Below are 17500 nucleotides of genomic sequence, written 5' to 3'. Positions count from 1 at the left end.
GCGTGTGTGTGTGTATGTGATCTGAGCCGTCATTGATCGCGCTGATTGACGACGGATCGACTGTGATGAAGATGAGCAGAACACACACACACACACACACACACACACACACACACACACACACACCTTAGTGGATTACTGAGAAACTGCGCGGATTTTCCTGACACTGAAGGGATTACAGACTCGCGCTCTTCATCATCATCATCATCATCACTGGAGACTGAAGGCAGACCATAATAATCCTCATCTCCAGCAGGACACACACACACACACTCAGCATCAGTTCTCCAGCATCTCTGGCTGTCAGGATACTCTGCTCTGATTGGCTCACCGCGGATCGATGACGTGGAAGCAGGAAATGGAAATATGTTGAGGACAGAATGGTAAAGAAACACACACACACACACACACGTCTCTGCGTTCAGCATCAGCTGCAGACATGAGCGGAGATACAGCAGCGCTGGTGTCTGACTGCATTATAACACAGCAGTTATGAGGATAACTCAGAGCAGCAGCTGCAGACTGTACAGATGTGTGTATAGGTGCATTTGTGTACGTGCAAGTTTTATGCACGTGTGTGTGTGTGTGTGTGTGTGTAGTCTGGATGCAGGGCTCTCTGTCAGTGCAGGATGTCTCTGTTCTCCTGGTTTCGGGTGTCAGAGCCGCGTGTGTCCGGCTGATCCTCCAGAGTCCTGCAGAGCTCAGTGCTGGAGGTCAGAGAATGAGCAGCTCCTGATTAATGTTCCTCTGAGAGACGTTCACCATCAGTAGAACACACACACACTATAATAATATGAAGACAGATGAAGAGCTGAGAGAGTCATGCTGATGATGAGCAGCACAGGGTTTAGCAGGAGAACGACTGCTTGTGTGTTTGACCCTTTAAACGTGTGTGTGTGTATGTGTGTGTGCATGTCTGCAAGCTCTGCATCAGCTCCTGATCACTCAGATCTGCTGAACACACACAATCCTGCTGATGTGATCAGACGCTTCACAGAAATAAAGCTGCGCCTGTCTCTCCTAATATTGATCCTCTAGACGTGGAGCTCCAGAGCAGGATCTGCCTTCATTTAGGGTCTATTGTACACTTCATTCCTTCAAGCTCTGCTTTTATTTTCAGCAGAACGCCACCGTTAGACCCGTCTGACACACCGAGAGCTGCTTTTGTGTCTCTGTTTGAGGACATCTCTGTGGTATCTGACATCTTGCTATGAAAAATGTAATAAATGTCCAAACAGGACTAAAACAGAGAGATTAGACAGGCTTCACGTGTGTAGTCATTAATTCCTGTGCATTTGATTACGGGTCTATTTTTGTGTTTAGACACCTGATAGACATACTTCAACACTAAGATCAGGTTTTCCACAAAGTAATATTAATAATAACAGCAGCAGCAGCGCTGATCTGTGTTAGTTCCATCATCTGAGCACCAGAATCTCACACACATTGTTTTCTACTTTCAGCAGAGAATCAAACTGTGGACACCAAAGAAAACCATGCAGACGTCCCTGTGGATGACACCTGAGGAAGGCTCCAGAAGTGCAGGTGAATCGGGCTGAAACCCATCCTGGGTGCGGAGCGGAGCTGTAACCCGGAGGAGCAGTGCTGGAGATGGTGCGGCCCGCCGGCTGCAGGTCCATATGCTGGCCTGCGCTCTTAAACTCCCTGTTCCTGGCATCGGCAGCAGCCTTCTCTGTGCTCTTCAACGCCTCAGGGGATGATATTTTTAGTGACCTTGGGCTGTTCCGGCTCAGGGAGAACGGGCCGCCAGAGCTACAGAAACTGCAGGCCAGTAATATTCACCCTAACTTGTACTTTAACCAGGACGATCTCACAGTGTTGAGGCAACGGTCCTCTACAACTCACAGCCACATCTTCAGAGTTGTGCGCAGCGCCGTGTCCACAATGCTGACCGCCGGCCCGCTCTACATGCCGCCCGCAAACCATGAGGAGTTCTCCAGCAAGTGGAACGAGATTTATGGAAACAACCTGCCGCCGCTGGCCCTGTACTGCCTGCTGTACCCAGAGGACTCCGCCGCGGTGCGATTCCTCATCAACTATATGGACAGAATGGCGGATTACCCCGACTGGGCAGTGACCACTGCTCCCAATGATGACATTCCAGTGGCTCATTCGCTCACCGGGTTCGCTACTGCTTTTGACTTCATCTACTCGTTGCTGGAGCAGCAGCGCAGAGACCGGTTTCTCAAGAAGATCTGCGCTGAAACTCAAAAGCTTTACGAAGCATCAAAGTACAGGAGCTGGGGGAAACAGTTCCTCCAGAACCACCAGACCACTAATATCATTGCTATCCTGACTGGAGCTTTAGTGGTGGGAGCACACCAGGACACCCAGTCCATGGGCTGGAAACAGGTCTCTGTCAATTACATGGAGAAGACGATGTTTCTGTTAAGTCATGTAGTAGATGGCTCTCTGGACGAGGGAGTTGCGTACGGCAGTTACACAGCAAAGTCCATCACGCAGTACGTTTTCTTAGCACAGCGCCACTTCAGCATAGACCACACACAGAACAACTGGCTGCGCAATCACTTCTGGTTTTATTACGCCACTCTGCTTCCAGGGTTCCAGAGAACCGTCGGAATAGGGGACTCCAACTATAACTGGTTCTACGGGCCAGAGAGTCAGCTGGTCTTTTTAGATTCTTTTGTGATCAAAAACGGGTCAGGTAATTGGCTAGCGCAGCAGATTAGGAAGCACCGGCCTAAAGATGGCCCCATGGGTCAGTCCTTCGCCCAGCGCTGGACAACCCTGCACACAGAGTTCATCTGGTATAACGCTAGCCTCGCTCCGCTAGCCCCGTACGGCTACAGCAGGGCCAGGATGCACATATTCTCAAACTGGGGCGTGGTGACATATGGGGCGGGGCTACCTGTTGCCCAGGGCAACACCTTTGTCTCATTTAAATCCGGCAAGCTGGGTGGCCGGGCAGTGTTTGACATTGTTCATGCGAAGCCTTACTCGTGGGTGAACGGCTGGAACAGCTTTAACCCTGGTCACGAGCACCCAGACCAAAACTCTTTTACTTTTGCCCCTAATGGGCAGGTGTTTGTGTCTGAGGCTCTGTATGGCCCCAAGTACAGTTACTTAAACAATGTGTTAGTGTTCAGCCCTTCCCCGACCAGCCAGTGCAATGCACCCTGGGAGGGCCAACTTGGAGAGTGTTCCAAGTGGCTGCGCTGGACAGAGGGCGGTGTGGGTGACTCTGCCGGAGAGCTGATCTCCGCTTCTGCCCACGGGGAGGCGCTGTTCGTGAGCGGGGAGGCGGTCACTGCGTACTCCTCCGCTCTGGGGCTGAAGAGCGTATACCGCGCTCTGGTGCTCCTCAACTCACAGACCCTGCTGGTGGTGGACCATGTAGAGAAAACAGACCACTCGCCAGTTAACACGCTCAGCGCTTTCTTCCACAACCTGGATATTGACTTTAAATACGTGCCGCACAGATTCGCAGACAGGTACAATGGGGCTCTGATGGATGTCTGGGACGCTCATTATAAAATGTTCTGGATGGACAGTCAGGGCCACAGTCCAGAAACACAGATTCAGGAGGCAGAGCAGGAGGCCGAGTTTAAGAAGCGCTGGACGCAGTTCATCAACGTCACCTTCCCCTTTACACACTCAGTGTCTAGGATGGTGTACGTGATGCAGGGGCCATACATTAAGGTGTCCAACTGCAAGTTCATCGAAAGCAGTAAAGACGGCCTCAGAGTTTCTCTCTTAATCAATAATACTGAGAAAATAGTTTCAATAGTGACTAATCACAGAGACATTGGGGCGCGGTTCAGCTTTCTGGGGTTCGGGGGTTTTGCTAAAGTGGAGGACAGACATCAGGTGGTGCGCTTCGGCCTGGGGGCGCAGCAGGTCTCCACACACACCCACACACACAATCATCTGTTTGACTTTGGAGTTACAGTGAATGTCGCAGCTGGAGTAATACTGTGTATAGCGATTGTTTTTCTGACCCTACAGCGCAAGTTTTATGTTTGCTTTAGCAGACTGATGCGTTACGCTTTGCTCTCAGTCTTAATGCTGTGGATAACCGAGCTCCTGTTGGTGTCTAGCACCTGTGATCAGCTTCTGTGCAGGGTAAAGTGGAACGCAGTGGGCACAGACCCAGAGCGTCACCATCAGGTGCCCGCCCAGCAGCAGCAGCTCCTTCTGCCCACGGTGATCATCACCACACTGCCCGGTTCCGGCTCCGACATCCTCAAACACCTCTTTTACAATAACTCAGACTTTGTGTACTTGCGCATCCCCACAGAGCACCTGGATATTCCCGAGACAGAGTTTGAGTTTGACTCTTTAGTGGACGCCTGTGAGTGGACGCGGGCAGATGCCCAGTGTGGGCGCTTTAAGATGGTCCAGGGCTGGCTGCAGTCACTGGTCCACAACACACACCTGTTCCTGCAGAGTGTCCCGCTGCGGGCGGGGGGGCGGCCGGACGGGGATGTAGAGTATGTGCGTGAGCTGCGGAGGCACACTGTGGACTACCCCAACGCCCGTGCGGTGTTGAACCTGTGCAGCGGCTCCTGGGCCCTGAAGCTGCCTTTCCTGCAGGAGGCCATCGGCCCGTCTCTGAGGGCCATCTATGTGGTCCGGGACCCGCGGGCCTGGGTTTACCTGATGCTGTATAACAGTCGCCCCAGCCTTTACTCGCTCAAGAACATTCCACAGCACCTATCCCTCATCTTCAGGCAAGATGGTGCCAGCGAGCGTTGTCCCAGCGCCTTGGCTCCAGAGTTCGGGCCGCTGTGGCGCCTGGTCTCACGCTCAGAGAGTAGTGCTGTCTTGCTGTTGGCACACCTGTGGCGGGCTCACACCGCTGCCGTGCTCAGAGTCTCCGCTGGATTACCCGAGGACACCTACCTACAGCTCCGGTTCGAGGATGTGGTCCGTCTTCCTCTGAAAACCGCAGAGCAGATTCACTCATTCCTGGGAGTCCCCGTCTCTCCGGCGGCCCTGAATCAGCTGATGTTCAGCACCTCCACAAACCTGTATAGCCTGCAGTACGAGGGGCAGGTTTCTGCCTCCAGCATGGACCGGTGGAGGCGCCGCATGCCCCGACGGGATATCCGGCTGATCGAGCACACCTGCGGGACTCTGATGAGGACGCTGGGCTACCGCAGGCTCAGCCACAGCTAGCTGCGGACAATTGTGTTGTATTTTTGCACAATCTGAGTTGGAAACAAAGTGGAAATGAAGGGAACAGGCACTAGAGCTGAGTGTTAGTCTGTGATTCTGCTTCATATCCAACATATGACATTTTTACCGCAATGCCTTCAGGATGGGTGTATATACAGGTGAAGACTAAATTATTACCCCTCCTGTTACATTAATGATTTCTCAGATATTTCCAAGTGTTTCACAGAGCTGGGAACATTTGGGTTTTCTTATATTGTAGTTTACAGCAGGAAAATCAGAGGGTCTTCTGTTATAGAGTTCTGCTGGAGAAACTCTTCTCTTTCAGTTTGGCTGGAAAAACATTGTGCACTGTGATCAAGGCAAAGACAGAAGAGATGAGCTATTATAGATGAGCTATTATAGATGAGCTATTATAGATTAGCTATTATAGATGAGCTATTATAGATGAGCTATTAGAGATGAGCTATTAGCACTGTGTTTGAGAATGTGAAAAAATCTGTGGAGATATTGTTGAAAATGGAAATTGAGTTATCTTGTCAGGAGGGCTAGTGATTTTGTCTTCAACTATATGTATGGATATGTATATATATTATATACATTATATATACACACACACACATATATATAGTTTAAAGGGAGATGCACACCACACCATTTTCAACCAAATATATTTATGCGTTTTGGCTGTTAATTTACTCAACATGTGTATTTCGTGTAGTTATTAGGCCGTCGCATTAATTAATAACTGTCTAATGAGTTGTTTGCTGTAACTGTGACTGTTGCAGTACCTTTATAAGGCACAAGAGGGACACACACACACTGAAAGACAGTCACTTAGAGCAGTGTTTCCCAACCCTGTTCCTGAAGGCACACCAACAGTACACATTTTAAACCTCTCCCTAATCAAACACACCTGAATCAACTTATAACACCAGAAGAGACTTCAACACCTGAAGTTAATGGGTCAGAAAAGGGAGACATCCAAAATATGTACTGTTGGTGTGCCTCCAGGAACAGGGTTGGGAAACACTGACTTAGAGCATGCATTCACTTTAAGCCTCTGCTGTCTTTGCAGACACTGATGAGCTGCAGTACATCTGCATTTAAACAGAATGTGGTTACTCAGTATTTAAATGTGCGAAGAAGATAACTTACAGAAGAGTCGATCAATCTCAATCACCTTTATTTAATTAACAAAGTACAATCAGAGTGATTTAATGAAGATGAGCTGCGGCTGTAGGCCAGATCAGCCCTGCAGGAGTGAAGAGTGTTTCTGCACAGCACCACCTGCTGACTCTCTCTCTCACACACACACACACACAGCAGGACGGTCAGTTGTTTATCATGGATTAATGTGAATATTAATTGATTTGACAGTTTTAAATGATTTTTCACTCAATCATGCACAATCTTTCAAAAACAAGACCTCCCTGCACTGTCTGTTGTGTAGATGTGCTGCAGACGGACACGGAGGATTCAGTGAGGGTGTGTGTTAGACCCAGAGTTTGCTGTCATATGATTCAGTACATGTAGTGCTGTGCAGAGTTTACTCAGACTCCTACACACACACACACACACACACACACACACATGTTGGTATTGGTGGTTTCCAAGGACTCTCCATAAGCGTAATGTATTTTATAGAGTAAAAGCTGCTTATAATATCTGTCCTGACCCCCTGTCATGCCCATGTCATTATATAAAAAGTCCTAGTAGACCATCAGAACCAGCACACACACACAGAGAGAGAGAGAGTAGTGTAGCTGTTGTTGAGTTGAGTGTTGCATGCTGAATCCGCTCTCCACATCATCATCGGTGTGTGTGTTTATCTGCTGTAATCAGGACACTCAGACTCACTGCTTTTCTTATTATCAACTCCACTTGGTGGACTCCAGCGGTGTGTAAACGCGTAATGATCAGCATCAGCCAGTGGTTGTGTGTGTTTTATGTTCTGGTTGCCAGATCAGCGCCCTGACTCCTCTTCTGCTGTTGTCTGGCGGACGCTCTGCTTGTGTTGAGGGTTGTGTGTCTGTGTCGGTGGCCTTCTGATCTCTCGGACTCCTCCAGCTTTATCAAGGTTTGACTCTCAACACAATAAAGAGGCTCTTAATCTTCTGATGCAGAAGTGTGTGTGTTTTATCTGCTGTGAACGCGACACCTCACTGTCCTCTACTGTCTAACCTGTTTTTTTTAAGTTATACAAACTGTTTTAAATCAGTAGTTTTCGAAACTTTGCACACACACACACACACACACACACACTGCTAAATGCTTCACAACTCCTGCTAAATAAAGCACTCCATTCAAGACCACACACACACACACATCTGTCTCAAACTGCAGACGCCTTCACACATTATATTTTAGACACACAGTACTCAATACTTAAATCATGATGATGATGATGATGTCTGCCGCTGTTCAGTGTTTGACTGTGACCCTGATGAAGCCTCAGTGCAGTTCTCTCCGTCAGCAGCAGGCGGCGCTGCAGATCCGTTGGGGAGTTCCTGCTCTGTGAGTGTGTGAGATCTACTCTGACTGTACAGGAATGTAATGAAGTTGTCAGTGTGTGTGTGTGAGGGTGAAGGTCTCGTGTGAGTGCATCTTTGTGTGTGTGTGGGTCTGTGTTTGTGAGTGTTTCTGTCTGAGTGTGTGTGTGTGTATTGTAGAGCAGAGCAGTGTGAAGCACAATCTTTATCCGCTGGGGAGTCTCCGTCTCTCTCTCTCTCTCTCTGTGTGTGTGTGTGTGTGTGTGGGTCTATAACTTCATTAGTGTAACAGGACGCACATGCTTCAGTCTCAGGATCAGATGCTTCATAACGTGATGCCAAACCTCCGTCCACACACAGCAGTCTACATGTGCAGCGGACACACACACACACGCAGAGATGTTCCCCCTTTACCTGCAGTCTCGGTGAGTCCACATCTGTGTGTGTGTGTGTGTGTGTGTGTGTGCGTGTGTGTGTGTGTGTGTGTGCGTGTGTGTGTGTGTGTGTGTGTGCGTGTGTGTGTGTGTGAGAGAGAGAGAGAGAGATGCAGTGCAGTAGTCTTGTCTCTGAGCTGATGATGAGGTGTAGGCCAGAGCAGGGGTGTGTGTTTCAGCAGTAATACATCAGTGTGTGAGGACAGATAGAAACTAAGGCCTGGAGGAACACACACACTTTCACATCACTGATCAAACAAACACACACACACACTTTTACGTCACGGATTAAACACACACACACACATTTACAGCACAGAGGATGCACAGCCAGTGTCCTGATGAAGGGGCGCACACACACTCACAGTCAGACTTTTATTACACTCGTCATGGTTACAGTAATCGTAGTTGGTTACAGTAGTCGTCATAGTTACAGTATGGTTACAGTAGTCATACAGGTAACAGTAGTTGTCATGGTTACAGTAGTCGTCATGGTTATGGTATTCGTAATGGTTACAGTAGTTGTTGTTGGTTACAGTAGTTGTCATGGTTACAGTACTCATCATTGGCTACAGTAGTCGTCATAGTTGCAGTAGTTGTCATGGCTACAGTAGTCGTACAGGTTACAGTAGTTGTCATGGTTACAGTAGTTGTTGTTGGTTACAGTAGTTGTCATGGTTACAGTACTCATCATTGGCTTCAGTAGTCGTCATAGTTGCAGTAGTTGTCATGGCTACAGTAGTCGTACAGGTTACAGTAGTCATCATAATTACAGTATGGTTACAGATGTTGTTGTTGGTTACAGTAGTTGTCATGGTTACAGTACTTATTGTTACAGTATGGTTACAATAGTCGTACAGGTTACAGTAGTTGTCATGGTTACAGTATGGTTACAGTAGTTGTCATGGTTACAGTACTTATCATTGGTTACAGTAGTCGTCATAGTTACAGTATGGTTACAATAGTCATACAGGTTACAGAAGTTGCATGGTTACAGTAGTCGTACAGGTCACTGTAGTTGTCATGGTTACAGTAGTCATCATAGTTACAGTATGGTTACAGAAGTTGTTGTTGGTTACAGTAGTTGTCATGGTTACAGTACTTATCATTGGTTACAGTAGTCGTCATAGTTACAGTATGGTTACAATAGTCGTACAGGTTACAGTAGTTGTCATGGTTACAGTAGTCGTCATGGTTACAGTAGTCGTACAGGTTACAGTAGTTTTCATGGTTACAGTAGTTGTCATGGTTACAGTAGTCGTCATGGTTACAGTAGTTGTCATGGTTACAGTAGTCGTACAGGTTACAGTAGTTTTCATGGTTACAGTAGTTGTCATGGTTACAGTAGTCGTACAGGTTACAGTAGTTTTCATGGTTACAGTAGTTGTCATGGTTACAGTAGTCGTCATGGGTACAGTAGTGGTCACTTGTGAAACCACAGTAAATCTGAGTAAATGTTGTTGTTTTGGGGGAACTCTCCTTTAGCCATCTGCGGTCTATAATTAGCATACACACACATGATGAGTCTTAAGAAGAATAAATCCCAGTAAACACACAGCAGTTATACAAAATACAAGTCATTTGAGTATATGTAAAGTGTCCATCCGTATTTTAAAATAACTGCTGTGAGTTTACATTAATATAAATAAATATATGATCGTAAAACTGAGAATAAAGCAGAACAAAGCCTTTAAAATAATCATAATCAGCCCGGTTAGTGAACTGGACTTCCGGCCTGAGCGATCAGCTGACAGACGCATGAGTGTGTCCGCGATGCGCATGCGCAGTGGCCCGCTGGAGGCAGAAGGAAGATGGCGGCGTCCTGAGTTTTGTGAGTGAGTGGAGCGCAGTCTGCAGTGTGGGCTTCAGTTCGGTATCAGTGACTGGCGGCTGACAGCAGTACCAGAACACGGGAGACACAACCGAGCCGCGACCGAGAGCGCAGAGACACAGGTACAGCAGCGGGAGAGGGAGGGAGAGAGACGGGCTGCGGGCGGAGACGAGAGGAGATCAGGCCACTGCCGACACACACACACACACACACACCACACACACACACACACACTATACACAAAACATGACACTAGACACTACACACACACTGCAGAAACACCTGGGTAAAGATGGTACACAGCAGCGGTCAGGGTGTGTGCGTGTGTCTGTCAGTCCTGCGGTGATGGAGAGGGTCAGCAGTCTCTGACAGCTGTGTGTGTGTGTGTGTGTGTGTGTGTGTGTGTGTGTGTGTGTGTGTGTGTGAGAGAGAGAGAGAGAGAGTGAGTGTGTGTGATGCTGGAATATATCGGTGGTGTTGCTGCAGTCTGCTCTGCTGTTTCCACAATGAAAGTGAAGCTGAAAGTGTGTGTGTGTGTGCGTGTGTGTGCGTGTGTGTGTGATTATTGTGTATTCTCTTTATTTAGAGGTCAGATCAGGTGTTTGAGGATGTAGAAACACCAAAGAAACATTAATCAAATATAAACACTTCAGAAACCCAGAATAACAGAACCATGAGCAGTGTGTGTCCCGCAGTGTGTGTGTGTGTGTGTCCTCTCTGTGCTGTTGTTCTGGTTGGTGTCGGAGCTCCTCCTGATGATGGGAGATGTTCACCGTATTTTAAAACTGTGAAATGACCCAGTGTAATATGACCCAGTGTAATATGAGTGACAGATGCTTTTATCAGGTGTGTAGAGCCGTACTGCACAGCTCTGGAGTCGTTGATCATCTGTATCTGGTGTGTGTGAAGGAGAAGACAACACAGACACTCTACAGGCTGGAGTGTGTGTGTGTGTGTGTGTGTGTGTGTGTGTGTGTGTGTGTGTGTGTGGATGATAATGTGTTCTGGCTTGTGAGCGGGGCGGTGCACGCATGACCCACAGTCACATGACCCAGAGTCACATGATGCTCCGGCTGAGCAGAGTCACACACACACACACACACACACAGAGGAAGCAGACAGAAACAGCGCTCTTCCTCCTGCACAGTACAGGAACACTGACGCTGCAGTATCGGCTCTGTGTGCGGTGTGTTACTGCACGTCCTCCAGACAGCTGAAGAAGCATCAGAACGCTAGTGTAGATGGAGCGGTGTGTGTCTGAGCGATGAGGGAGTCTGACAGAGCTGTGGGTGAGCGGGACACTCCGAGTCGATCAGCTGCAGAATCTACATGTAGAACAACAACACTGCTCTATAGAGACGATCAATAATGTGATCACCTCAGCCGTGTAGACGAGTTGTGTTCACTTCACTAGTGTTCGCATTTATTCTGCTCAAGGGCTCTCTAAACTGACAAATGCTGTGTGTGCGTGTGCGTGTGCGTGTGTGTGTGCGTGTGTGTGTGTGTGTCAGTCAGCGGTCAGGAATCTGTGTGCTCCCTGTGAAGTGTGCGTGCTGTAGTGTGTGGCAGGACTGAAGATTGAGGACGGGTTGATCACACTGATGTGTTAAAGAGGTTTTCTTCATCAGTGTTTGAGCACGCGCACACACACACACACACACACACACACACACACTGTACTGGCGTGTGTATCTCTGCAGTTATAGCTGAAGCGATGTGCAGTTGCTCCTCCGTCTGCTGCTGTTGTTGATGATCTGCAGGTTTACAGCAGTGTGTGTGTGTGTGTGTGTGTGTGTGTGTGTGTGTGTGTGTGTGTGTGTAGTGTACGTGAGCTCTGTGTAACGCTGGTATCTGCTGACGCGTCACATAATAAAGTGAGTTATGAACCGTGATGAGCTGGCTGTGTGTGCTGAGGGGGATATGAGGATGTTGATATTGATCCTCATCAGCTGTTCATGTCTGCTGATCGACTGATCAATAATCAATAATTATGATCCATTCGTCCACACTGAGCTACAGAACAGAGCTGTCGGCTCATCAGGCTGCTCTCGGTGTTGTGTGTTTCCGCTGTGAGTGTTCAGGGAAGAGTGTGCAGAGTTTATTTGCAGAAGCGGAGAGCTCTATGGTCAGCCATCCTCAGAGGTCTCCTATTAGAAGATCCCAGCGCTCCTCTGTCTGTGTTGAGTGTTGGAGAGTTCAGTTCAGGAAAAAACCCATTTCTGAAGAGTTCTGGATTATCCTGAAACATGTTCTGATTAATCTCGGGTCTGAAGGCCTCGCTACGCTACAAAGGACATCAAGAGATGAGCTGAAATGACGCCATTTTGAACAAAACTCGGCCAAAGTGGAGTTAATTTATGAATATTTATTTATTGAGTTTTGCTTTTACAGTTTAAAGCATCACATTACCCCGAGCACAACCACGCCATTGAAGGAAAAGGAAATCAAAAACCCCAAAATAAAATAAATATCAATCCAGAGCTTCAGAGTCGACAGGGGGAAACCGAGATCACCACACTGGATTTGTTCAGTCCAGAGGTTATTTAACAGGAGAGGCTTGACAACATCGAACAGAAGGAATATACAGAAGAGCTGCACCTTCATACACAAACAGAAATCAATACAATAATAATAAAACAAAATCAAACTGGTCGAATCCTCTAGAATCACCAAACCTTCCACATATATCAGAGTGAGCAGTGGAGTTCATTATGAGCAGCTGGACTCAGATCAGCACTCATTCTGCCTCCTCAACTCCTCTGAGCTGCCATTGGTCGGTGTTGATTATGCAGCAGTGGGCGTGTCCTGGAGCTCCGCCCTCATTGATGTGCCTAGTGTTCCTGCAGTTCAGAGTCAGACAGGAGAGAAACCCCAGCAGAGTTCTGCTCATGAACACACTGGAGACAGCAGGAGCAGGTGTATCCTCACCTGTGCTGTCGCTCACAGAGACATCTTAAACACACCTGATGATAAACACAGTCGCATCACAGCACACCTGATAGAGCCCTCAGCTCTGTTCATCAGCTGTCTGTCCAGAGCAGGTATACAGCAGCGGCGCTGGAGGAGCTTCATCAGATGCTGATCTTCCTTCAGCTGTTGTGTAGCAGAACTGAAGCCTGGTGACTCTGTAGTGCACGAGTGTGGGAGTGTGTTCAAATACAGCACACCGTCACTCAGCCTTAATGAACCTCATTTAGCCCTCAAATGAGGAATGAACCCGACCTCAGTGTACCGGCGCCTCGGGCCTTTAATAAAGCCGTATTTCATCCAGAATCAGTGTCCAGGGAAGTGCTGAGTGTGTTTGCAGAGGTGTGTGTGTGTGTGCTGATTGAGCAGAAGTGAACCTGGCGAGGGTGTGTATGTGTATGTGTGTGTGTGTGTGTGTGTGTGTGTGTGTGTGTGTGTGTGTGTGTGTGTGAGACACACAGTGATGCTCCTCTTTCTCTCCACAGGCCGTGTGTGAAGATGAATATCCTCAAAGACAACAGAGATCTGGCCTGTTTCTACACAACCAAACACTCCTGGAGGGGGAAGTAAGTCTGTGTGTGTGTGTTCGTGCGTGTGTGTTTGTTTGTTTGTGTGTTTGTTTGCGTGTGTGTGTGTTTGTTTGTTTGTGTGTTTGTGTGTGTGTGTGTTTGTTTGTTTGTGTGTGAGTGTATGTGTTTGTTTGTTTGTTTGTGTGTGTGTGTGCGTGTGTTGTTGTTTTCTGATTCAGCCCTCTGAGGAACACACACCGCCTGATGAGCTTTTTCTGTGATGTTTGTTCAGTGCTCCATCATCTGATCATGTGTGTATGATCATCAATAATCCTCTGATCAGGACGACTGGAAATGATCAGACTTAAAATATCTTGATTGATTTTGTGGTAATGGTGAGGGAACGTGTGTGTGTGTGTGTGTGTGTGTGTGTGTGTGTGTGTGTGTGTGTGTTTTATTAATGACATGAGTACAGCCACTGAGAGTTCTTTATGCTAACAAAAAGCTTCTCAAACACACACACACACACACACACACACACACACACACACACACACTGAATTATTGATCAGCTGCAGCACATGTAGAGGGGGACCAGTAGTGTACACTAGAGAGTGCAGTTCACTCAAACATGACCACCCTGCCTTCACTCCAGCACAGCCGCCTCCTGGAACACACAGAGAAGATAGTCAGAAGCATGCGCACTCTGCCCTGTGTAGCCTGACTGTGGTCTAGTGCAGGGCTTCACAAACATTTCAACCAGCAACCCCCCAAATAACAGTGACTCGAGACCCCCGATGTCCTCTGAGGCAGTAATCAACATGCAGAACCTGCACGCAGCGACACACACACACCTACACACGCACACACACACACACACACTATATTTTGTATATTTTGCAGGTTATGGTTGAATGATTTATGCAGTTTAATATGGACCCCCGGGGAGGTCCTGTCCACCACTCAGGGAACCGCTGGTCTAGTGCAGTGTGCTGTAGGACTGATCAGGGTTAGTTTATGGCAGTGTTTTTAAGGCTCAGATCATCAATAATTAACCAGTCTTGTGATCGTCTTGAGCTCTAGTGTGTTCAGAGAGCCAGGAAAGAGGAGTCACTCACTAGTGCCTCAGTGTACACTAGTGTCATATTGAACACCTCCCGCACTCAATGAGCTACAGCTGAAGATTTGCTCTCATTGTGAAGCGAGTGTTGTTCATGTGTGGAATTATTACACACACACACACACACACACACACACACACACACTGAATCACCTCTGTGCTTGTATATCTGAGCAGTAAATGACATCACAGTCTGGTGAAGATATACAGCAGAATTGTCTGAATCGTTCACTCATAGATTCATATCTGAGCTTCATTTGCTGCATTATTCCTCATAAACTCTTCCCTCAGCGCAGCCGCGGGGCTGTGGGTCAGTGTGTGTGGGTCAGTGTGTGTGTGTGTGTGTGGGTCAGTGTGTGTGTGGGTCAGTGTGTGTGGGTCAGTGTGTGTGTGGGTCAGTGTGTGTGTGGGTCAGTGTGTGTGGATCAGTGTGTGTGTGGATCAGTGTGTGTGTGGGTCAGTGTGTGTGTGGCTCAGTGTGTGTGGGTCAGTGTGTGTGGGTCAGTGTGTGTGGGTCAGTGTGTGTGTGTGGGTCAGTGTGTGTGTGTGTGGGTCAGTGTGTGTGTGTGGGTCAGTGTGTGTGTGGGTCAGTGTGTGTGGGTCAGTGTGTGTGTGTGTGTGTGGGTCAGTGTGTGTGTGTGTGTGGGTCAGTGTGTGTGGGTCAGTGTGTGTGTGTCAGTGTGTGTGTGGGTCAGTGTGTGTGTGGGTCAGTGTGTGTGGGTCAGTGTGTGTGTGGGTCACTGTGTGTGGGTCAGTGTGTGTGTGGGTCGGTGTGTGTGGGTCAGATTGATCAGTGTTTAGTCAGCAGTGTGTGTTTTCCCAGACTGCACTACTGTAATGAATGTGTGTGTGTGGGTCGGTGTGTGTGTGTGGGTCGGTGTGTGTGTGTGGGTCAGTGTGTGTGTGGGTCGGTGTGTGTGGGTCGGTGTGTGTGGGTCAGATTGATCAGTGTTTAGTCACCAGTGTGTGTTTTCCCAGACTGCACTACTGTAATGAATGTGTGTGTGTGTGGGTCAGTGTGTGTGTGTGTGTGTGGGTCAGTGTGTGTGGGTCAGTGTGTGTGTGGGTCAGTGTGTGTGTGTGGGTCGGTGTGTGTGTGGGTCGGTGTGTGTGTGGGTCAGTGTGTGTGTGTGTGTGTGGGTCAGTGTGTGTGGGTCAGTGTGTGTGTGGGTCAGTGTGTGTGTGGGTCAGTGTGTGTGGGTCAGTGTGTGTGTGGGTCAGTGTGTGTGGGTCAGTGTGTGTGTGGGTCAGTGTGTGTGTGTGGGTCGGTGTGTGTGTGGGTCGGTGTGTGTGTGGGTCGGTGTGTGTGTGGGTCAGTGTGTGTGTGGGTCAGTGTGTGTGTGGGTCAGTGTGTGTGTGTCAGTGTGTGTGGGTCAGTGTGTGGGTCAGTGTGTGTGTGGGTCAGTGTGTGTGTGGGTCAGTGTGTGTGTGTGGGTCACTGTGTGTGGGTCAGTGTGTGTGTGTGGGTCAGTGTGTGTGGGTCAGTGTGTGTGTGGGTCAGTGTGTGTGTGGGTCAGTGTGTGTGTGTGGGTCACTGTGTGTGGGTCAGTGTGTGTGTGGGTCAGTGTGTGTGTGGGTCAGATTGATCAGTGTTTAGTCACCAGTGTGTGTTTTCCCAGACTGCACTACTGTAATGAATGTGTGTGTGTGTTATTTGCTTGATCGTGACCTGACGTCAGCAGTGTGTGTTCTCCAGTGTGTGATGACGCAGTGAATGTGTTTGTGTGTTTCAGGTACAAGCGTGTGTTCTCGGTGGGCACTCACGGCATCACCACATACAATCCCACCACATTAGAGGTTACAAACCAGGTGCTGTTCTCCCTGTTCCTCTCGGCGCTGTTCAGAGTTGATGAGTACTGTTGAGTTAATGAATGACATCATTCTAGTCCTGTATGTTTGACCCAGATTTATCATGTGAGCATCATTTGCTGATTCAGATATTAAGATGATCAATACCGGCTGCTGTTATTACAGCTAAACTCTAATTATCTCTCATTATAGTCACTTAGGTTATTTATTAGTTTGACTTCAAATATAACCCATTGAGGAGGTCAAATAATGTGTGTGTGTCTGTCTGTGTGTGTGTTAGTGGGCGTATGGGGACATCTGCAGCATCTCCCCGGTGGGCAAGGGTCAGGGCACAGAGTTCAGCCTTACCTTCAGGAAGGGCAGCGGGAAGAAATCTGAGACGCTGAAGTTCAGCACGGAGCACCGCACTGAGCTGCTGACCGAAGCCCTGGTGAGACACACACGCACGCACGCACACACACACACACACTGATCAGCTTTATCAGAGGATATATCATCAATAAACACACCATGATGATGATGATGAGCAGCTTCTCTACTTCACACTCTTCTGCTTCACAGCGCTTCAGGACTGACTTCTCTGAGGGGAAGATCACCGGCAGGGTGAGTGCACACACACACACACACACACACACACACACACACACACACACACACACTGTTCTGCGTCTTTAAAAACCACCTTAAAGAGCTTACAGACTGATGGATCAGCCTCAGGTGTGTGTGTGTGTGTGTGTGTCCTCTGCAGCGCTACAACTGCTTTAAGCACCACTGGAGTGACTCTCGCAGGAGTGTGTGTCTGGAGGTGACTCCGGGAGGGATTGATCAGATCGACCCGCAGTCGAACCGTGTGCTGTGCTCGTATGATTACCGCTGTGTGGAGGGATTCGCCGAGCTGGCGGACTATCAGGGTGGATTCTGCATCCTGTACGGCGGCTTCAGCAGACTGGTGCGTTCACTACACACACACACACACACACACGTCTCTCTCTGCTTCACACACACTCCTCACCCATCTGTCTGTCTGTCTGTCTGTCCGCTCAGCATCTGTTTGCGTCAGAGCACCGTGATGAGATCATCCGCAGTGCAGTGGAGCATGCTGGGAGCTTCATCGGGATCTCTCTGCGGCTGCGGAAGGAGAGTCTGAGCTTCGAGGGTTTCCTGTGTGAGCGTCTGGGGAA

The 17500-nt window shown here is 48.5% G+C and overlaps 2 protein-coding genes across 2 annotated transcripts in view; both read left to right on the top strand.

The window, feature by feature from the left end:
* Window positions 1-155: 155 nt before the first annotated feature.
* LOC130218871 (dermatan-sulfate epimerase-like protein) lies at window positions 156-7257 on the top strand. The gene is made up of 2 exons (XM_056451171.1): window positions 156-383; window positions 1464-7257. The coding sequence occupies exon 2, from the start codon at window positions 1612-1614 to the stop codon at window positions 5158-5160; it is 3549 nt and encodes a 1182-aa protein (XP_056307146.1). The 5' UTR covers window positions 156-383; window positions 1464-1611; the 3' UTR covers window positions 5161-7257.
* A 798-nt stretch (window positions 7258-8055) lies between these two features.
* The window catches only part of LOC130218271 (dnaJ homolog subfamily C member 13-like), a 26570-nt gene continuing 17125 nt past the window's right edge, over window positions 8056-17500 (top strand). The window contains exons 1-7 of the mRNA XM_056450412.1: window positions 8056-8074; window positions 13367-13447; window positions 16244-16319; window positions 16600-16749; window positions 16881-16922; window positions 17068-17268; window positions 17364-17500. Coding sequence (XP_056306387.1) covers window positions 13380-13447; window positions 16244-16319; window positions 16600-16749; window positions 16881-16922; window positions 17068-17268; window positions 17364-17500 — 674 coding nt within the window. The 5' untranslated portion in view covers window positions 8056-8074; window positions 13367-13379. The remainder of the gene's footprint in view (window positions 8075-13366; window positions 13448-16243; window positions 16320-16599; window positions 16750-16880; window positions 16923-17067; window positions 17269-17363) is intronic.

This window comes from Danio aesculapii, chromosome 24 (genome assembly GCF_903798145.1).
Source record: "Danio aesculapii chromosome 24, fDanAes4.1, whole genome shotgun sequence".
NCBI classification, from domain to species: Eukaryota; Metazoa; Chordata; class Actinopteri; order Cypriniformes; family Danionidae; genus Danio; species Danio aesculapii.
The sequence above is the reverse complement of the archived record's forward strand: the minus strand, read 5'-3'. Positions and strand labels throughout refer to the sequence as shown.